This window comes from Oryzias latipes, chromosome 18, assembly GCF_053564925.1.
Source record: "Oryzias latipes strain Hd-rR chromosome 18, Olatipes_Hd-rR_3.1".
In the NCBI taxonomy this organism is placed as follows: domain Eukaryota; kingdom Metazoa; phylum Chordata; class Actinopteri; order Beloniformes; family Adrianichthyidae; genus Oryzias; species Oryzias latipes.
In genome coordinates, this window is record NC_136254.1 from 701,281 (window position 1) to 723,562 (window position 22,282).

The 22,282-nt window shown below is 45.9% G+C and overlaps 1 protein-coding gene across 50 annotated transcripts in view; it reads right to left on the reverse strand.

The window, feature by feature from the left end:
- ank2b (ankyrin 2b, neuronal) overlaps window positions 1-22,282 on the reverse strand; it is a 181,815-nt gene that overhangs the window by 39,222 nt on the left and 120,311 nt on the right. For 33 of the 50 annotated variants that reach the window (XM_078936521.1, XM_078936536.1, XM_078936524.1 and 30 more), the window contains 16 exons: window positions 21,063-21,161; window positions 20,650-20,748; window positions 20,179-20,376; window positions 19,863-19,961; window positions 12,981-13,079; window positions 12,813-12,911; window positions 12,271-12,468; window positions 11,226-11,324; window positions 10,886-10,984; window positions 10,499-10,696; window positions 10,330-10,431; window positions 7,375-7,473; window positions 6,954-7,052; window positions 6,772-6,870; window positions 6,408-6,480; window positions 635-776 (listed from right to left, as the gene is read on the reverse strand). In XM_078936521.1, coding sequence (XP_078792647.1) covers window positions 635-776; window positions 6,408-6,480; window positions 6,772-6,870; window positions 6,954-7,052; window positions 7,375-7,473; window positions 10,330-10,431; window positions 10,499-10,696; window positions 10,886-10,984; window positions 11,226-11,324; window positions 12,271-12,468; window positions 12,813-12,911; window positions 12,981-13,079; window positions 19,863-19,961; window positions 20,179-20,376; window positions 20,650-20,748; window positions 21,063-21,161 — 1,901 coding nt within the window. The remainder of the gene's footprint in view (window positions 1-634; window positions 777-6,407; window positions 6,481-6,771; window positions 6,871-6,953; window positions 7,053-7,374; window positions 7,474-10,329; window positions 10,432-10,498; window positions 10,697-10,885; window positions 10,985-11,225; window positions 11,325-12,270; window positions 12,469-12,812; window positions 12,912-12,980; window positions 13,080-19,862; window positions 19,962-20,178; window positions 20,377-20,649; window positions 20,749-21,062; window positions 21,162-22,282) is intronic. The other 17 variants (XM_078936557.1, XM_078936537.1, XM_078936525.1 and 14 more) reach the window with 1 other exon arrangement.

A 22,282-nucleotide genomic window follows, 5' to 3' on the forward strand; every position in this document is an offset into this window, starting at 1 on the left:
AACACTATTTAAAAGGTGGGGGGTGGGGGGGCTTTTTTGGGGAACAGAATGGCCTCCAGTTTATTCCCGCCTGTCTCCCCGGCATTAATGTGACCGTTTTAAACTTCCAACGCAGTGAATCTGCACATTTCTATCACTTTTGGACAACTCTCTCTAAAAAAAAAGAGACGTCATCTTTAGGGCCTAAATCACGGAACATTTGAAAACACGTACCTTTGCAATCGACTATGAAGGGATGACAACAGACACCGACCATGAAGAATGAGTGAAAACACAAACACACACGTGTGCAAACACAAACACAAAGACACACACACACACCGACACACACAAACACAAAGACAAATACACACGTGTGCAAACACACTTTGTTAGTTGGTTCATGCTCAAAAGGAAAAGTGCCGTCGTTAGTACAGGAAGTACGCTGATTTATGACATCCCATAATCTATGTAGAGCTTTGACACACTGAATGGACACACACAAACACACAGACACACACACGCAAACAAACACACACACACAGACACACACACACACATCTTTAAACAGAGACACATCCACTGTGTGGTGTAGGATCTTCTCTGGGATGCAGTAGACCTCAAACACTGTCCGGTGCTGCAGAGGACCATGTACCTGTCGGTGCGCCCCCCCTCCAGGCTGAAGTGAAGGTAGTTCATTCCATCCAGGTACTGTCCAGGCAGGGAGTCGTCTCCCAGCTCCCGGAGGTCCTCTGGCCTCAGATACTCCCCTCCGTCTCCGGTCATGGTGTCGTCACCTTGACAGACAGGAGACAGGCGTTGTAGTTCCATCCCATCAGACCACTCCAGTTTTTCTATTTACAGGTATGTGGACTAAAATGACAGACACTGGATGAGGCTACAGGGCCAGTGGACAGTAGTATGCCACTTTACTCTCTTACATGTCTATGAAGACTCTCATTCATCCAGGTTGGTTCCATTGTAGTAGGTTTAGGGGATGTCATCTGGACTTGGTTTTAAAGTTGGAAGACGTTTCACCTCTTATCCAAGAGGCTTTGTCAATTCTGAAATAGCTGGTCTAAACCTACTACAATTTACCTTCTTACATTTGGAAAAGGTTAGCACTGTTTCAAGGTTCCTCTTGGTGAAGTTGGGGAAGCTTTTGCTCGATTTTTGGCTTTTAAATAGTTGAGAAGAGATTTAGTATGGAAGAGATTTCTCTGTAGGAGCTGACGGCTTCATGTACCCTGAGCTGCCCCTTCCTCCGATGAGGGTCATGTGGATCCACCAACAGTCTGCCCTGCACAGAAGCAGGACACTCTCTGGACACGGTACTGTTTCATCAGAGGGACTTTGGAAATAGTTCTTAATGTTGGCAGCATCCACTTCAGTTTACAAAAATATTTCCATAAAAATGTGAAAGTTCAATGGTCCTAAAAACAAAACTAGTCTGTCTTTTCACTTCATTTGACCCAGAATGAGAGTGGCTGAAGCATCTCATCCATGTTCATACCAGATAGTCTTTGACGGTTGTTCAAAAGCTTCATTTTGGTCCAAATATAATCACTACAATCTCTACATAACTGTCCTCTACTTCCAGGTTCTTTCTTGATGCAGATGTGATGCGTCACAGAACAGCAAATCCAGAATGAAGAGAAAAAGCTCTACGGCTGCTTCTCTACTGCGCTGCAGGGTGAGGGAAGGACGGCTCCAACGTTTAACATTCAACATTTACCACAAACATCCATGTCTGTCTTTAACTCAGTCATGTTTAGAAATGGACATACACGACTTTAAGCCTCATCATTTTTACACAAAAGGATAATTACTCCAGACAACACTGCTGGAATAGGATGATTTTCCCCTGAAATATAGTGGGGCACAAACATATTTAGTCTGCCACCCATTCTGCAAGTGGTAGAACTTCAGACGCTGACATCGGTCAGTGTTGTTCATCACACTGACACTTCAGCTGTGAGAGACGGAATGCAAACCAAAGAATCCAGGGAATCACATTGTCTGATTTTTGAAGAATGTATTTGTAAAATATGGTGGAAAATAAGTATTTGGTCAAAAATCCAAAGTAGCATTCATCCTTTTCTAACCACAGATCAGTCATCCCTTTGCAGGAAAGCTGCCTTGATCCATGGTACTTCCACCTCCATGCTTAACATGTGTAACTCGTAGATGTGACTCAGCATTCCTCCTCTTTCAAACGTGGCGTGTGGCGTTTATACTAAAGAGTTCCAGTAGGGTTTCATCTGGTCACATGACCTTCTCCCAGTCCTCCTCTGGATTCTCCTGGGGGTCTCTGGATAATTTCAGATGGGCTTGGACATGTACTGGCTTAGGAACTGATAGTAGCCTTTGTTGCTTTGGTCCAGTCTCTGCAGATCATTCACTTGGTCCCCCTCATGGGATGAGATCTTGTGTGGACCCCCAGATGGAGGGACATCATCAGTCATCTTGTGTGTCTCTCATATTCTAATATTTGCTCCACAGCTGATTTCCTCAGATCAAGCTGCTTTCTTACTAGTCTTCTCAGCCTGGAGAAGGTCTGCAGTCCTGCCCCTGGTGTCTTTAGACAGCTCTTTGGTCCTGGCCATAGTGGAGTTCTGACTGGGACTGTTGGTGGTTGTGACCGTCCTCTGTTCCACAGGTAACCAGTTCAAACAGGTGACATTATTACAGGTAACGAGTGGAGAACAGAGGAGCCTCTACAGGTCCATGAGGACAGAGGAGCCTCTACAGGTCCATGAGGATAGAGGAGCCTCTACAGGTCCATGAGGACAGAGGATCCTCTACAGGTCCATGAGGACAGAGGAGCCTCTACAGGTCCATGAGGACAGAGGATCCTCTACAGGTCCATGAGGACAGAGGATCCTCTACAGGTCCATGAGGACAGAGGAGCCTCTACAGGTCCATGAGGACAGAGGAGCCTCTACAGGTCCATGAGGACAGAGGATCCTCTACAGGTCCATGAGGACAGAGGATCCTCTACAGGTCCATGAGGACAGAGGATCCTCTACAGGTCCATGAGGACAGAGGAGCCTCTACAGGTCCATGAGGACAGAGGAGCCTCTACAGGTCCATGAGGACAGAGGATCCTCTACAGGTCCATGAGGACAGAGGATCCTCTACAGGTCCATGAGGACAGAGGAGCCTCTACAGGTCCATGAGGACAGAGGAGCCTCTACAGGTCCATGAGGACAGAGGATCCTCTACAGGTCCATGAGGACAGAGGATCCTCTACAGGTCCATGAGGATAGATGAGCCTCTACAGGTCCATGAGGATAGAGGATCATCTACAAGTCCAGGAGGACAGAGGAGCCTCTACAGGTCCATGAGGACAGAGGATCCTCTACAGGTCCATGAGGACAGAGGAGCCTCTACAGGTCCATGAGGACAGAGGAGCCTCTACAGGTCCATGAGGACAGAGGATCCTCTACAGGTCCATGAGGACAGAGGATCCTCTACAGGTCCATGAGGACAGAGGAGCCTCTACAGGTCCATGAGGACAGAGGATCCTCTACAGGTCCATGAGGACAGAGGATCCTCTACAGGTCCATGAGGACAGAGGATCCTCTACAGGTCCATGAGGATAGAGGATCCTCTACAGATCCATGAGGACAGAGGATCCTCTACAGGTCCATGAGGATAGAGGAGCCTCTACAGGTCCATGAGGACAGAGGAGCCTCTACAGGTCCATGAGGACAGAGGATCCTCTACAGGTCCATGAGGACAGAGGATCCTCTACAGGTCCATGAGGACAGAGGAGCCTCTACAGGTCCAGGAGGATAGAGGAGCCTCTACAGGTCCATGAGGACAGAGGATCCTCTACAGGTCCATGAGGACAGAGGAGCCTCTACAGGTCCATGAGGATAGAGGAGCCTCTACAGGTCCATGAGGACAGAGGATCTCTACAGGTCCATGAGGATAGAGGATCATCTACAAGTCCAGGAGGACAGAGGAGCCTCTACAGGTCCATGAGGATAGAGGAGCCTCTACAGGTCCAGGAGGATAGAGGATCTTCTACAGGTCCATGAGGATAGAGGATCTTCTACAGGTCCATGAGGACAGAGGATCTTCTACAGGTCCATGAGGATAGAGGAGCCTCTACAGGTCCATGAGGATAGAGGAGCCTCTACAGGTCCATGAGGACAGAGGATCCTCTACAGGTCCATGAGGACAGAGGATCCTCTACAGGTCCATGAGGACAGAGGATCCTCTACAGGTCCATGAGGACAGAGGATCCTCTACAGGTCCATGAGGATAGAGGATCCTCTACAGGTCCATGAGGTATCAGAAATCTTCCCCGTTTGTAGGAGACCAAATATTAATTGACAGAGGAATTTTTCAAAGTATTAATTTAAAATCCTACAAAGTGATTTCTGGATTCTTTCCCCCATTTTGTCAACCACCGTTGAAGTGTCTCTGTGATAGACATGCATGTGAGGATTGTGATTTTGGGCTTGGTTTTCAGTTTTGTTGGGTATTTCGGTGATTCTTGAATTGTATCGTTGAGTTGTTGTGCTGTCAGACATTCCAGGTTCATGTTGGTGATCGTCCACCTCTGTGTTCATTTCTGGTGAGTAGTCTGTGTCTGTCCATCATCTGCTTTGTCCTTCTGGTTTTCCTCCCTGGCCTTATCCTGTCTAAGTTCCTTAACAAACTGTAGGTTGGGTCTCCTCCCGTTTGAGACTATTAATAACTTATCTGATCTTTTGAAGTGGGACAACTTGCAGGACTGTGGCAGACTACATACTTTTTGCCTCAAGACTTTAAATAAAAGGATTTTTTTCTGAAATGCAATCTAATCCAAATAATTGTTGCGATAAAATTGCAGTATTTTTTAAAGTGAGCAGAGTAAAAGAGAGAAGTTTTTTCACTCTTCCTGAAAAAGAACGATGACTTCTTGATAAAAATATAAAACTGACTATAAATAATTGACGAGAACAATTCCTGAATCAGAAAAGATCTGTGACACGGAGAAGGCGGCGCTGAAACGAGGTTAGGACCTAAGCAGTGAAGCTGCAGGCTGTGAGGGAGCTGCTCTGGACTTTGGCAAAAAGCAACCGTAAGCTAGGCCAGTAGAAGAAAAGAGGAACATACTGTAGGTCAACAGAGAGATTTTGAAGCCAAAAGTGTAATGGCTCCCTAAAGATAAAGATAGACAACACATGTGAGTGGGGTCATGAAGCTCACGGCAGGTTCAACATTTTCCTTCACTTTACAGTGGATTCAAGTGAAAAGGAAAGGAAAAAATCAAATAAAGCAGTCTGAAATTCCTTTTTAAGACCTCGGATACTAAACCTTCGTTTGTGACAAAAGTGAGGACTCATCCCCGCTGAGGGCGGAGAGACTTCAAAGGTGAAATATAACATTCATTCCTCACAAAAAACAACCACAAAGAGGTATTTTGAGCCTCACACTATGACATCACAAAATGAGGAACCGCCCCTTCCAAGAAGAGTCTGCGCCCCCAGACTAACACACACGCCCACTTTCTCTGTGGAGCCAGCGGCGATCGGCTAAATGCTTGAGTTTTCTATGAACAATCTGAAAATCCATCTCTGCAAAAGTTTGGATGTTGTTTATTTTCGTGAGTGAAACGCTGACACGCTGCTGAGCCGGACTCTAGGATGATGTCATGAAATGGGTGGGGCCCACAAGGAGATAAAGGCGGAGCCTCAGAGATCGAGTCGCCCAACTTCCAGGTAGGAAACGATCCGTGAAAATAACTCATATTTTATTTCAAATGGTTCTTTAGTGTGCCAAAGGTAACATGTGATCATATTTATGATCCAGTTTCCTCTGAAAGGTTCATGAAAATCCTGATATAGAGCCTTTAACCAAAAGAGTTCTGTTGGTCAGGACCCTCTCTACTGGACACAGCTTGATGTTTTCATTTGTGCCATTCAGGCTAGCGTTTCAAATTTCTTAGAATGTTTCTAAAATGGCTTTTTCCTACAATCTTAAAATATTTAAAAAAAAATACACGATTACCATGGAAAAAATCTGAACTTTTGTCAACCGTTGTTGAGCGTTCAGGCTGCTATAGACCCAAACATGCTGCATCACAGCATCTTCTGCAGCTTTGGCTGTAAGGTGAGAGGCGCCGGTGGATGGAGATGGATGGAGATGGACGTCCAGGAGAGAAGGCAGATCTATCTTTTCAGGTTTCTGTTATGAGGAGAATACAGCGGCTTTTCCTGCTGATTTACAGATGTGCAGGTGCTTCCATGGCAGATTCACGTCAGTAACAGCAAAAACGCCACAGATCAAAGCGGCACGCCACGCCGAATGCCTTCCTCCTCAGAGCTACTGTCAGACACCACATCCTCCACAGATCAGGGACTCATCATCCCTTCATCTAAGCTTTGATGAGAGCGCACGGTTAGCATATCATGGAGCCGTGCACGACTCACCCTCTTCATCAGACACGTCCAAGACCTCCGTCATGGTCTCTGGCACGTTCAGCTTGTGTTTCTCTGTCACCGTCTGTAAATGGCAAACACACAAACAGGAAAATGTTTATGGAAGAATCATCATCTGTGTGCGACGAGGCACGTGCGCCCACATCAGGCCTGTCAGGACATCTACACACCTGCTTAGATTCAGATGTTTGCTGATGAAAGTGGAGCTAATGGTTAGCAGCTATGCATTTAGCCTCTTCCCAGCAGCAACACATCTCACTGTGCAGATAGACTGTTGTCTCCTGGGTGGAGCTGAGACACTTTTCTTTGTGTGTGTATTTATGTGCACGTGTGTACATGATTGTGCGTGTGGTACCGTGGTGGTGGTGACGACCTCCTCAGTGACCACCCTCAGCGTGTCCACCACAGAAATGTAGCCCAGCCTCCGAGCGATTCCCAGAGCGGTGTTACCGTTCTGGAGAAAACAGACGAGCGTTTGGATTGGCCTGGAGCCACGCGTGGAAGAATGCAAACCGCTGCACGTGTGCGTTTGCTCACCACGGTGACAGCGTTGGGTTTGGCACCGTGCTGCAGCAGAACATTGATGATGTGTGTGTTTCCCTGCTGGGCGGCTTGATGAAGAGGCGTGTAACCGTTCTAGGGAGGAAAGACAGAAAATCTAACTGCTGATGTCAAACATTTGCCACTGCAGCTCGTATCGACTCCTCTTGTTGTTGCTACTTTCAGCTAACATGTCATGAAGCTGAGGATGTACTAGATTTGCCTGTTGGAGAGAAAATATGGGAATCATTCAGAATGAACAGCTGGTTTCTGCTCCCATCAGAAATGTCAGACACTGATCGGGCATTTATCACACGGTCTGGTGAAGCAGCAGCTCCTACAGACGGATCCTGTAAAAACCTGTTCATCTCAATAAAGGTTGGTACATTCAAACCCAGAAAAGCAGATCCTACATTACCTTTGTCTTGGCATTCACACTGGCTCCATTCTGAAGAAGGAAACTGACCATCTTGGCGTTACCATAGTGACACGCTACAATCAGTGGAGTGTAGCCCAACTGTGAAAGAAGATTGAAGAAGACTGTTTCAGGAAAAATACAGACACGCCCTAAACCAACGGCAGCTTAAGAAAGGTGAGCAGCAGCGGTGGGCGGATCCATTGGAGTATCGATACCTAGGTGAAGCATGGATACTAAGTATGGATACTAAGTATGGATACTAAGTATTGATACTTGTATTTTGTATTTATATTTATTTATTTAAGGGACAATGCATACAACAAACAGTGTAGAATACTCTAAAGGTAATGAGACACTGTAAATATGCAGGATTGTAGCCTAGGCTAATGTCCATCGTCTGTCCCGTTCTGACCATGGCCAGCCACCTAGAGACTTAAAATAAAATGAGTAAAACAGAGTAAAAATGCATTAGAAAAATGACATAAAATTAACATAACTCGGATAACATTTAAAACAGTTTCAAATGCACAGTTCCCCAAAATATACATCAATAAAATCGCCAAAATCAGAACAATACTATGACAACTGTGACCACTTTTTTTCACCCCCCAATGGTTTATTTTTACTTTTGTTAGCAAACAGTTTTCTTGCATTGTCCCTAAAATTAGCTATGAGTGCAAGTTTGGTTTTCCAGCAGCCAAGATCTTAATTGTTTTGAGAAAGATGGAAGTGTGGAGAGCTGTCGAATGCTTCCTGGGATTGTGTTCCAGGTTTGAGAGGCTCAAAAGGAGAAAACAGTCTGTCCAAAGCTGCTTTTTCTGGAAGGAATGATGCAGTCGCCTCTTGAACTTGCTCTGGTGCTTCTGTTTTGCCGTGAAGGATTTTATAGACCAATATGCAATCTGTATGTTGAATTATGTCATTGAAGCTCAGTAGATTGTGTTTCTGAAGTATTTTACAATTATGGTGGCTTTTAAGCTTTCTGTCCAAAGTTTTCAGAGCTTGTTTGTGAACAGTTTGTAGAGGTTTCAGAGGTTCTGCATGCTGATGCCCAGCTGGTCATACAGTAGGTCATTTGTGAAACAATCATCGCATTATAGTACAGCTTAGCAGCTTCCAGAGTTAAGTTGTTTCTTATGTGTCTAAAATGTGATCAATTGAGTTTAATTGAGTCAACAACCTTTTTGATGTGTGATTTGAATGTTAATTGTGTGTCAATTGTTATTCCTAAATATTTATATTCCGAGACTGATTGTATAGCTGTTCCATTTATCAATACCGGAGGGGTGTCTTGGTTAGTTGAGCTTTTAGAAAAATACATACTAAGTGTTGATACTAAGTATGGATACTAAGTATTGATACTGAGTATGTATACTGAGTATGTATACTAAGTATGGATACTAAGTATTGAGACTAAGTATGTATACTAAGTATTGATACTAAGTATTGAGACTAGCGTAACGAGTAAAACGCTTGAATTTACTTACAGAGTCCATGCAAACACGCTGTCTGTCTGCAGTGTTGCCAGATTGGGCGACACTACAGGCAGCAAAAAAAACCCAACAACCTCTCGATGCTACTCACACTCTGCCCCCCCCCCCCTGCTTCATCGAATAACGCTGCATATTTGTACGCAAGTGTAGGATCTTTGGATGTGTTGCATGTAGTCTTATATTTGCTTAAACCACCGAATGTTTGCTGTGTGTGCAGCTCACCGCCCCCCAGTGGTTGAATGAGGAGAAGACATTTCACACACACACACACACACACACACACACACATCGTTGCTTTTCTTTTCTTTTTTTTTCACTAGTGACTTTGTTATTTAATTTGTCCCTCTATTTTATAAATATTTGTTTGTGATGTTTGTTTTAAACATTTTTGTTCATTGAAATAGCTTTGTTCAAAATTTTGAATGATTCACTAATCAAACATTTCTAGTAAAAAGTATCGGCATACTATAGGTATAGTATAGTACTGGTATAGTATCAATATAGTACTGGTATAGTATCGGTATAGTAATGGTATGGTATCGGTATGGTATCTGTATAGTATCGGTATGGTATCTGTATAGTATTGATATGGTATCTGTATAGTATTGGTATAGTATCAATATAGTACTGGTATAGTATCGGTATAGTATCGGTATAGTATTGGTATGGTATCGGTATAGTATTGGTATGGTATCGGTATAGTATTGGTATAGTATCGGTATAGTATTGGTATGGTATCGGTATAGTATTGGTATGGTATCTGTATAGTATCGGTATGGTATCTGTATAGTATTGATATGGTATCTGTATAGTATTGGTATAGTATCAATATAGTACTGGTATAGTATCGGTATAGTATCGGTATAGTATTGGTATGGTATCAGTATAGTATCGGTATAGTATTGGTATAGTATTGGTATGCTATCGGTATAGTATCGGTATGGTATCTGTATAGTATTGATATGGTATCTGTATAGTATTGGTATAGTATCGGTATAGTATCGGTATAGTATTGGTATAGTATTGGTATAGTATCGGTATAGTATCTGTATAGTATTGGTATAGTATTGGTATAGTATCGGTATAGTATTGGTATGGTATCGGTATAGTATTGGTATGGTATCTGTATAGTATCGGTATGGTATCTGTATAGTATTGATATGGTATCTGTATAGTATTGGTATAGTATCGGTATGGTATCGGTATAGTATCGGTATAGTATCGGTATAGTATCGGTATAGTATTGGTATAGTATCGGTATAGTATCCGTATAGTATCGGTATAGTATTGGTATAGTATTGGTATAGTATCGGTATAGTATCCGTATTGTAGCGTTTCTGCATGGATGCTAGCCCTGTAATTCCGTGGTATGGGATCGATACCCACATTCCCAGTTTCGCCCACCCTGACTGAGCAGCACTGGTCCGTTAGCAGAAGAACAAAGGATCCTGATTCGGCTCACTTTGGTCTGGTGGTCCAGGTTGGCCCCGTTCCTGACCAGGATCTCAGCAACAGCCACTCGGTCCTCCTGGGCTGCCAGGTGGAGGGCGGTCAGGCCGCTCTGCTGAACAGACACCGAGAGGTTAAAGCAGCACTTCAGCGGCGAGGGGCAGGTTTGGCCCCGCCCGTACCTTGGTGGGGACGTTGATCTGAGCCCCCTTGCTCATGAGCAGGGCAGCCATGTCGGCGTGGCCCTCCTGGGAAGCCAGGTGCAGCGGTGTGACTCCTTGCTTCGTCAGCGCGTTGGTCTCGGCGCCGTACTGCAGCAGAACCGTGGCGATGTCCATCTGGTTCTTCTTGGCTGCAATGTGCAGGGGGGTGTAGCCGTTCTAATTCAGATGGGGGAGACACTGCTGTCACTAGGGGGGGTCACCATTACTCCCCCCCCAAAGGTAAATGTTTGCATGGTATGTCGTTTCTCATCTTTTGGCATAACCCCCCCACCCCCACCCCCCGGCATAAATTGCTAAATTCCATGGCTGAGAGTTCTGGAAAACGAGTAAATAGCAATCTCTCACCTTGGCGGTGGTGTGGGGGGACGCCCCTTTATCCAAAAGTAGGAGCGCCACCTTCTGGTTGTCATAGTGAGCTGCAACATGGAGGGGGGTGAGTCCGTTCTGCAGGGGGGGGGGGGGGGTTGAGAACGGTCAGTTCCGCACTCACAAGGGAATTGCAAAACACAGAGTTATGGGGGCTGAGGCTGGAGGGGAGAAATGAATCCCAGTTTGGAAGATGAAACCTTCTGGACCTTCACCTGGATCTGCCATAGGGTCATACAGACCCAGCTTCTTCATAGAAGGATCGGTTTAAATGATTTAAAATCCTGTCATCATATTCATAAATCCTCTGGAGAACTACCTTTCCAGCAGAATCAGGAGGCGCCTGGCGTTGGAGCAGAAGTTTGGCCACATCCAGGCTGCCATACTTTGAGACCACATGCAGAGGAGTGAAACCTTTCTGTGAAGAGAAACAGATAAGGATGCTGGGAGCCTTTTAGGGTCTTCTATGGTCTGTTCTGGTCCCTCTGACCTCCAGCTCTTCTAAAGCCACCTCTGGTGCTGGTCCCATCAACCACCTTCTGTTTGGATCTGATTTCTCAAAGTGGGACGACTTTGGTTGACACATTTACATGAACACATAGCATGTTGTGTTCTATCTTTGTAGGTACATGCAAGTGTCAGCTATGGGATAGTCCAGTCCTACCACAGCATGAAGGACTCTTGCTGTGAGCTGCTCTGAAGCTCTCTGGAGCATCCAGCTGCTGACAGAAGTCAAACCTTGGAAGCAGCTTTTCTGATAAACCAGAGTAAACATCCCGTCAAACAGGAGGACATGTTTCCTACTGTCTGATCAGCTTTAAAGACTCTTATGATGTTTTCCAGAACACTTTCTATCAGATACGGTTTCACTGATGCTGATGCCACGTCTTGAAAGACCCTGTTGAAAACATTTGCATTTTGGCCAGCAGGGGGAGCCCTTTGATGGCTTCAAATCTGGAGGTTTTCTCAGAGGACTTCATATTTTTGTCCCAGATGATGAACTATTGATGCAAAAGGTTAAACAGAAAGGAAGCACCATCAGGAATCACAGGTCCTGACAATAAATGACAGAAAACATCCCATCCACTCACAGATGAGACTCCTAATAATGCCTTTCTCATGTTATAGTACAGAAGAGAATGAATACAAACAGGTAAACTTCCCCCTAAACTTAACCCAAGGGGAGGGGCATATGGTATGACCAGACCAGATCGATGCTTTCTACGTTTAATCATCTCTGAAATGATGATGACAGCATTATCAGTGGACAATAATTCCAGAACCAGGCCGTACTGCAGAACTCCCATCAATCTGGGCTAAATTCCCTGCAGAGCCCCAAATGTTCTGCAGGTTCCTCCACCCACCTTGGTGGCTAATGAGTGTGAAGCCCCAGCCTCCAGCAGGACAGAAGCCGTCTCCAGCTGCCCCTCCCTGGCGGAGATGTGAAGGGGTGTGTAGCCATTGGTTGTGGCGGCGTCCGGATGGGCCATGTGCTGCAACAGCAGCTGCACGATCTCAGTCTTCCCCAGTCTGGACGCAATGTGGAGGGGGGTCTGGTCCTCCTGCAGCAGAACAGGGGGGGTAAAGCCAGCCGCTCCACTGAGGACGGCCCCTCCAAGGGTTCCAGCAGAGTCATCAGAAACAAAAGGTGACCATCAGGTCACAGAAATTCATCCATGTCTGCTCTACAAACAGATATTATTACATCAGACTCCCTGAGAACATTTTGGTGTCTTTTCTTTTTTTGGTTTCAATCTTTTTTTTGTATTTGAACGGTTACGTGTTCTTGTATCGTTTACATTTTGTAACTATCTCTTTAACCATCTCCCAGGTTGAGTGAAGGTCATCAACTCTACTTTGAGTTATCTGACTTTGATGGGGCTCTAGTGTTGGGGGGCTGCCTCACCCGCGCCCGAGCGTCCACCATGGCTCCGTTCCTCAGAAGGCATCGCACCACCTCCGCCTGCCCCGCCCGCGCCGCCATGTGCAACGACGTCTCTCCACGCTGAAACACAACAGTCCGTGTTTGACAGCGTCGCCCATCTGGCCACGCCCACACCCTCCCATAACTCACAATGTTGCTGACATCCGGCGAGGCTCCGTTCTGCAGAAGCAGCAGGACGATGTTCAGGTGACCCATGAAGGCCGCCACGTGGATGGGGGTCAGACCCGACTGGATCCAGACACGGAGCAGAACACAAACATCAAAGCTCAACTCCATACGGCACATATGTGTTACATATGAGTTACATATGTAACTCATATGTAACACATATGAGTTACATATGAGTTACATATCAGCGTATCAGGGGATTGTTGTGTACTGTTTGTGTGCGTATCAGGGAATTGTTGTGTACTGTTTGTGTGCGTATCAGGGGATTGTTGTGTACTGTTTGTGTGCGTATCAGTGGATTGTTGTGTACTGTTTGTGTGCATATTAGGTGATTGTTGTGTACTGTTTGTGTGCGTATTAGGTGATTGTTGTGTGCTGTTTGTGTGCGTATCAGGTGATCTTTGTGTACTGTTTGTGTGTGTATCAGGGGATTGTTGTGTACTGTTTGTGTGCGTATCAGGTGATTGTTGTGTGCTGTTAGTGTGTGTATCAGGGGATTGTTGTGTACTGTTTGTGTGCGTATCAGTGGATTGTTGTGTACTGTTTGTGTGCGTATCAGGGGATTGTTGTGTACTGTTTGTGTGCGTATCAGGGGATTGTTGTGTACTGTTTGTGTGCGTATCAGGGGATTGTTGTGTACTGTTTGTGTGCGTATCAGGGGATTGTTGTGTACTGTTTATGTGCGTATCAGGGGATTGTTGTGTACTGTTTGTGTGCGTATCAGGGGATTGTTGTGTACTGTTTGTGTGCGTATCAGGGGATTGTTGTGTACTGTTTGTGTGCGTATCAGGGGATTGTTGTGTACTGTTTGTGTGCGTATCAGGGGATTGTTGTGTACTGTTTGTGTGCGTATCAGGGGATTGTTGTGTACTGTTTGTGTGCGTATCAGGGGATTGTTGTGTACTGTTTGTGTGCGTATCAGGGGATTGTTGTGTACTGTTTGTGTGCGTATCAGGGGAATGTTGTGTACTGTTTGTGTGCGTATCAGTGGATTGTTGTGTACTGTTTGTGTGCGTATTAGGTGATTGTTGTGTACTGTTTGTGTGCGTATTAGGTGATTGTTGTGTGCTGTTTGTGTGCGTATCAGGTGATTGTTGTGTACTGTTTATGTGCGTATTAGGTGATTGTTGTGTACTGTTTGTGTGCGTATCAGGGGATTGTTGTGTGCTGTTTGTGTGTGTATCAGGGGATTGTTGTGTACTGTTTGTGCGTATTAGGTGATTGTTGTGTGCTGTTTGTGTGCGTATCAGGGGATTGTTGTGTACTGTTTGTGTGCGTATCAGGGGATTGTTGTGTGCTGTTTGTGTGCGTATCAGGGGATTGTTGTGTACTGTTTATATGCGTATTAGGTGATTGTTGTGTACTGTTTGTGTGCGTATCAGGGGATTGTTGTGTACTGTTTGTGTGCGTATCAGTGGATTGTTGTGTACTGTTTGTGTGCATATTAGGTGATTGTTGTGTACTGTTTGTGTGCGTATTAGGTGATTGTTGTGTGCTGTTTGTGTGCGTATCAGGTGATCTTTGTGTACTGTTTGTGTGCGTATCAGGTGATTGTTGTGTGCTGTTAGTGTGTGTATCAGGGGATTGTTGTGTACTGTTTGTGTGCGTATCAGTGGATTGTTGTGTACTGTTTGTGTGCGTATCAGGGGATTGTTGTGTACTGTTTGTGTGCGTATCAGGGGATTGTTGTGTACTGTTTGTGTGCGTATCAGGGGATTGTTGTGTGCTGTTTGTGTGCGTATCAGGGGATTGTTGTGTACTGTTTGTGTGCGTATCAGGGGATTGTTGTGTACTGTTTGTGTGTGTATCAGGTGATTGTTGTGTACCGTTTGTGTGCGTATCAGGTGATTGTTGTGTACTGTTTGTGTGCGTATCAGTGGATTGTTGTGTACTGTTTGTGTGCGTATCAGGGGATTGTTGTGTACTGTTTGTGTGCGTATCAGGGGATTGTTGTGTACTGTTTGTGTGCGTATCAGGGGATTGTTGTGTACTGTTTGTGTGCGTATCAGGGGATTGTTGTGTACTGTTTATGTGCGTATCAGGGGATTGTTGTGTACTGTTTGTGTGCGTATCAGGGGATTGTTGTGTACTGTTTGTGTGCGTATCAGGGGATTGTTGTGTACTGTTTGTGTGCGTATCAGGGGATTGTTGTGTACTGTTTGTGTGCGTATCAGGGGATTGTTGTGTACTGTTTGTGTGCGTATCAGGGGATTGTTGTGTACTGTTTGTGTGCGTATCAGGGGATTGTTGTGTACTGTTTTTGTGCGTATCAGGGGATTGTTGTGTACTGTTTGTGTGCGTATCAGGGGATTGTTGTGTACTGTTTGTGTGCGTATCAGGGGATTGTTGTGTACTATTTGTGTGCGTAGCAGTGGATTGTTGTGTACTGTTTGTGTACGTATTAGGTGATTGTTGTGTACTGTTTGTGTGCGTATTAGGTGATTGTTGTGTGCTGTTTGTGTGCGTATCAGGTGATCTTTGTGTACTGTTTATGTGCGTATTAGGTGATTGTTGTGTACTGTTTGTGTGCGTATCAGGTGATTGTTGTGTACTGTTTGTGTGCGTATCAGGTGATTGTTGTGTGCTGTTTGTGTGTGTATCAGGGGATTGTTGTGTACTGTTTGTGTGCGTATTAGGTGATTGTTGTGTGCTGTTTGTGTGCGTATCAGGTGATTGTTGTGTACTGTTTGTGTGCGTATCAGGGGATTGTTGTGTACTGTTTGTGTGCGTATTAGGTGATTGTTGTGTGCTGTTTGTGTGCGTATCAGGTGATTGTTGTGTACTGTTTGTGTGCGTATCAGGTGATTGTTGTGTGCTGTTTGTGTGCGTATCAGGGGATTGTTGTGTGCTGTTTGTGTGCGTATCAGGTGATTGTTGTGTACTGTTTATGTGCGTATTAGGTGATTGTTGTGTACTGTTTGTGTGCGTATCAGGTGATTGTTGTGTGCTGTTTGTGTGTGTATCAGGGGATTGTTGTGTACTGTTTGTGTGCGTATTAGGTGATTGTTGTGTGCTGTTTGTGTGCGTATCAGGTGATTGTTGTGTACTGTTTGTGTGCGTATCAGGGGATTGTTGTGTGCTGTTTGTGTGCGTATTAGGTGATTGTTGTGTACTGTTTATGTGCGTATGAGGTGATTGTTGTGTACTGTTTGTGTGCGTATCAGGGGATTGTGTGCTGTTTGTGTGCGTATCAGGTGATTGTTGTGTACTGTTTATGTGCGTATTAAGTGATTGTTGTGTACTGTTTGTGTGCGTATCAGGGGATTGTTGTGTGCTGTTTGTGTGTGTATCAGGGGATTGTTGTGTACTGTTTGTGTGCGTATTAGGTGATTGTTGTGTACTGTTTGTGTGCGTAATTGGGGATTGTTGTGTACTGTTTGTGTGCGTATCAGGTGATTGTTGTGTGCTGTTTGTGTGCGTATCAGGTGATTGTTGTGTACTGTTTGTGTGTGTATCAGGGGATTGTTGTGTGCTGTGTGTGTGCGTATTAGGTGATTGTGTACTGTTTGTGTGCGTATTAGGTGATTGTTGTGTGCTGTTTGTGTGCGTATCAGGGGATTGTTGTGTACTGTTTGTGTGCGTATTAGGTGATTGTGTACTGTTTGTGTGCGTATTAGGTGATTGTTGTGTGCTGTTTGTGTGCGTATCAGGGGATTGTTGTGTGCTGTTTGTGTGCGTATCAGGGGATTGTTGTGTGCTGTTTGTGTGCGTATCAGGTGATTGTTGTGTACTGTTTATGTGCGTATTAGGTGATTGTTGTGTACTGTTTGTGTGCGTATCTGGTGATTGTTTGTGTACTGTTTGTGTGCGTATTAGGTGATTGTTGTGTACTGTTTGTGTGCGTATCAGGGGATTGTTTGTGTGCGTATCAGGGGATTGTTGTGTGCTGTTTGTTTGTGTATCAGGCGATTGTTGTGTACTGTTTGTGTGCGTATTAGGTGATTGTTGTGTACTGTTTGTGTGCGTATCTGGGGATTGTTGTGTACTGTTTGTGTGCGTATCAGGTGATTGTTGTGTGCTGTTTGTGTGCGTATCAGGTGATTGTTGTGTACTGTTTGTGTGCGAATTAGGTGATTGTTGTGTACTGTTTGTGTGTGTATCAGGGGATTGTTGTGTGCTGTGTGTGTGCGTATTAGGTGATTGTGTACTGTTTGTGTGCGTATTAGGTGATTGTTGTGTGCTGTTTGTGTGCGTATCAGGGGATTGTTGTGTACTGTTTGTGTGCGTATTAGGTGATTGTGTACTGTTTGTGTGCGTATTAGGTGATTGTTGTGTGCTGTTTGTGTGCGTATCAGGGGATTGTTGTGTGCTGCTTGTGTGCGTATCAGGGGATTGTTGTGTACTGTTTGTGTGCGTATCAGGTGATTGTTGTGTACTGTTTGTGTGCGTATCAGGTGATTGTTGTGTACTGTTTGTGTGCGTATCAGGGGATTGTTGTGTACTGTTTGTGTGCGTATCAGGGGATTGTTGTGTGCTGTTTGTGTGTGTATCAGGCGATTGTTGTGTACTGTTTGTGTGCGTATTAGGTGATTGTTGTGTACTGTTTGTGTGTGTATCAGGTGATTGTTGTGTACCGTTTGTGTGCGTATCAGGTGATTGTTGTGTACTGTTTGTGTGCGTATCAGGGGATTGTTGTGTGCTGTTTGTGTGTGTATCAAGGGATTGTTGTGTACTGTTTGTGTGCGTATCAGGTGATTGTTGTGTACTGTTTATGTGCGTATTAGGGGATTGTTGTATACTGTTTGTGTGCGTATTAGGTGATTTTTGTGTACTGTTTGTGTGTGTATCAGGGGATTGTTGTGTACTGTTTGTGTGCGTATCAGGTGATTGTTGTGTACTGTTTGTGTGCGTATCAGGTGATTGTTGTGTACTGTTTGTGTGCGTATCAGGTGATTGTTGTGTACTGTTTGTGTGCGTATCAGGGGATTGTTGTGTACTGTTTGTGTGCATATCAGGTGATTGTTGTGTACTGTTTGTGTGCGTATCAGGGGATTGTTGTGTACTGTTTGTGTTCGTATCAGGGGATTGTTGTGTACTGTTTGTGTGCGTATCAGGGGATTGTTGTGTACTGTTTGTGTGCGTATCAGGGGATTGTTGTGTACTGTTTGTGTGCGTATCAGGGGATTGTTGTGTACTGTTTGTGTGCGTATCAGGGGATTGTTGTGTACTGTTTGTGTGCGTATCAGGGGATTGTTGTGTACTGTTTGTGTGCGTATCAGGGGATTGTTGTGTACTGTTTGTGTGCGTATCAGGGGATTGTTGTGTACTGTTTATGTGCGTATCAGGGGATTGTTGTGTACTGTTTGTGTGCGTATCAGGGGATTGTGTGCTGTTTGTGTGCGTATCAGGTGATTGTTGTGTACTGTTTATGTGCGTATTAGGTGATTGTTGTGTACTGTTTGTGTGCGTATCAGGGGATTGTTGTGTGCTGTTTGTGTGTGTATCAGGGGATTGTTGTGTACTGTTTGTGTGCGTTTTAGGTGATTGTTGTGTACTGTTTGTGTGCGTAATTGGGGATTGTTGTGTACTGTTTGTGTGCGTATCAGGGGATTGTTGTGTACTGTTTGTGTGCGTATCAGGGGATTGTTGTGTACTGTTTGTGTGCGTATCAGGGGATTGTTGTGTACTGTTTGTGTGCGTATCAGGGGATTGTTGTGTACTGTTTGTGTGCGTATCAGGTGATTGTTGTGTACTGTTTATGTGCGTATTAGGTGATTGTTGTGTACTGTTTGTGTGCGTATCTGGTGATTGTTTGTGTACTGTTTGTGTGCGTATTAGGTGATTGTTGTGTATTGTTTGTGTGCGTATCAGGGGATTGTTGTGGGCTGTTTGTGTGCGTATCAGGTGATTGTTGTGGGCTGTTTGTGTGCGTATCAGGGGATTGTTGTATCCTGTTTGTGTGCGTATCAGGGGATTGTTGTATACCGTTTGTGTGCGTATCAGGTGATTGTTGTGTACTGTTTGTGTGCGTATCAGGGGATTGTTGTATACTGTTTGTGTGCGTATCAGGGGATTGTTGTGTACTGTTTGTGTGCGTATCAGGGGATTGTTGTGTACTGTTTGTGTGCGTATCAGGGGATTGTTGTGTGCTGTTTGTGTGCGTATCAGGTGATTGTTGTGTACTGTTTATGTGCGTATTAGGTGATTGTTGTGTACTGTTTGTGTGCGTATCTGGTGATTGTTTGTGTACTGTTTGTGTGCGTATTAGGTGATTGTTGTGTATTGTTTGTGTGCGTATCAGGGGATTGTTGTGGGCTGTTTGTGTGCGTATCAGGTGATTGTTGTGGGCTGTTTGTGTGCGTATCAGGGGATTGTTGTATCCTGTTTGTGTGCGTATCAGGGGATTGTTGTATACCGTTTGTGTGCGTATCAGGTGATTGTTGTGTACTGTTTGTGTGCGTATCAGGGGATTGTTGTATACTGTTTGTGTGCGTATCAGGGGATTGTTGTATACTGTTTGTTTGCGTATCAGGGGATTGTTGTATACTGTTTGTGTGCGTATCAGGGGATTGTTGTATACTGTTTGTGTGCGTATCAGGTGATTGTTGTGTACTGTTTGTGTGCATATCAGGTGATTGTTGTGTACTGTTTGTGTGCGTAGGAGCTGTTTTGTATTCATAGTTTTTAGCTGCTGTCATTTCCAGCAGTTTAAGCATAAGTTGTATTTTAGGTTTTGGATATTGAAGTGTTTATGTGAATACACAAACCAAGAATGACGCACACACACACGCACAGACATTCTCTCCATGGGGGGGGCAGGTTGGGGTAAATTCAGTGTCCAGATGAACAGAGGAGGTAAAGCATGAAGCGCTGTCATTCAAAGTGCAAACAGCAGAGCTGCACCTCTGTGACGGCCTGGATGGAGGCTCCGTATTTCACCAGCAGCTCCATCACCTTGACTCGGTTCTTCTTGCAGGCGATGTGCAGCGGCGTGAAGCCATTCTGCAGAGGAAAGAGGACTCATTCAGACCCGTTTGCCTCTCAGACTCTGTTTCTGGATGTGGGGCAGAGACGTGGAGCCATCATTCTTTGACTTCTCATGCAGTCGTTTCTGTGGAAATCTTTCTGCTTTGCAGAAAGCTGATGCTTCATCTCAGTTGACCTAAGGGGGGGTCGCGGTACAGGGGGCGGAGCGTTCTCCCAGCGGGGTGGGACTCACCAGCGCCCTGGCGTTGGGGTTGGCCCTCTTGTCCAGCAGCAGCTTGGTGACCCTGTAATGACCGCAGTGAGCGGCCACGTGCAGCGCCGTCAGGTAGTCCAGCGTGACGTCGTCCACGGGAGCCTTGTGCTGCAGAAGGTGTTTGACGCATTCCACGTGGTCTCCCTGAGCCGCCATGTGCAGAGGAGACAGGCCGTTCTGGGGGAGAGAACGGCCGTTTACAGACACACAACTGCACAGGCGTGACGGCACGAGGGACGTCAAGGAGGCACAACGGCAGAGAAAGTCTGGCTGAAACTCAGTGAATTTCACTTTTCTTCCTCACGTCTCTCTTGTGTGGTTTTCTTTCTGCTCACGGTGGTTTTAAACCAAACCAAGAAAGTCAATATTCAAAGTGTTGCATTTAAAGAAAGTTCTACTTTGGACTATGATGCTGTGTTGTAGCTGCAGAATGCTTCAGGGAAAACTGACTTTGGTTCTGGCCAGCAGAGGCGCTCCTTTCTCCAGCAGCACCTCCACAGACGCTTCATGTCCGCTCCGCGCCGCGCAGTGCAGAGGAGTCAGTCCGTCCTGCAGGAGAGAGTTAGCAGACAGTCAGCGCAGCCCGCCATGACTCGGCACGCCAGCCGCCATGACTCGGCACGGCATCACAGCATGATGCCCGCCGCTGCAGAGCAGTCTGACTGTTTGACCTGAGAGGTGACGGCGTGCAGATGTGGCTCCGTTATCCCATAACAGCTAATAACAAGCTAGCTGGCACACAGGCTAGTGACAGAGCGGGGGCCAGGCTCTCCGGGGGGGCACTAGTCTAATTTACTGACCCACAACAGCAGCTTTGGACCCCAGCCATGCTGTCAGCTGATGTGTGACGGCGTGGGACGTACCCGTGTTTTAGCATCGATCTGGGAGCCTCGGTCCAGCAGCAGGCGAACCATGTTGGTGTTCCCGCGTTTGGAGGCCACGTGCAGGGGGGTGATCCCGTTCTGTGGGAACGGCAAAAGGTGAAGAAACTTAGAGCGCCTCTCCTGCTTCCTGTACAGCCCCACCCTCCCCTAAACACAGAAATGAAGGCGCTGGTGGGGGCTCCTCTGCCCGGACCATAACCATCAGGGACGACGTGGGGGTCAGTGCCTTGCCCAAGGACACTTCAACACATGAGTGAACAAGGCGGGACCTGAACCTGCAATCTCCTGACCGCTCCACCGCTGCTTCACAGCCCCCCCACCAAACATGAGTAAAATACAACATTTTTGACTAAAGTAAAAAAAATAAACATTGTTAGTGTTCTGTTAAACTTCAAAAGGGAGATTCTTCCTTTGGTGCAAAGATGTGTCTGTCGTCCTTTGACCCCGCCTCTTGGTGGACCCTCTTCACTTTGGCAGGTGTGACATCAGGTTAATGCAGGTTACGTGCATGAATCCCCCCTATGGGACACGCCCCCTCCAGATTCCTCAGCAGGACGGATCTCATCCCACCAATCCGGGCCGGTACAGCCTGGCTCCCATTTGAGGCCGAGCAGGGATCAAAACAGGGAGAGAGGAAGAGCCGCCTGCTGCTGGACAAATGTGGGACAGGAACAGGAACAGGGACAGGGACAGGAACGGCCGGGCAGGCGGCTGGCAGGCCAACGGGGGCCGGAGAACTCACTATTGCTCCCACAATCCACTGCAAGAGTCTGCTTTCTATTTACCCAAATGAGGTTTAGCCCCTGAGACAAACAGTTGATGTTTCCACAGAGTCCTGTTCATGTCACTGGGAACATCTCCAACCTCTGACCCTCAGGTGACCAGAGCGCCAGAACCCTCAACCTGGGCTTCAAAGTCCAGTTGGGTTTCAGGGGAAGCCTGACTGAGGATGGGACGCACCAAGAGAGCATGAACGTCCCAAACGTCAGCTGAGGAGCAGGGAGTGAGGCTGTTAGCACCACGGCTACGTCCCATGGGGGAATCAGGGACCCGAGGACAGGAAGTCAGTGAGCCCCTTCCAGTAAACAGGTCACCACTGGAACACTGGACCACAGGGCCATCCACTGGCTTTCCCTCAAACCCTACAGAGATGCTCCAAGTACCTGATGGTAAAAGTTTGATGTTTGTCAACCAATTCC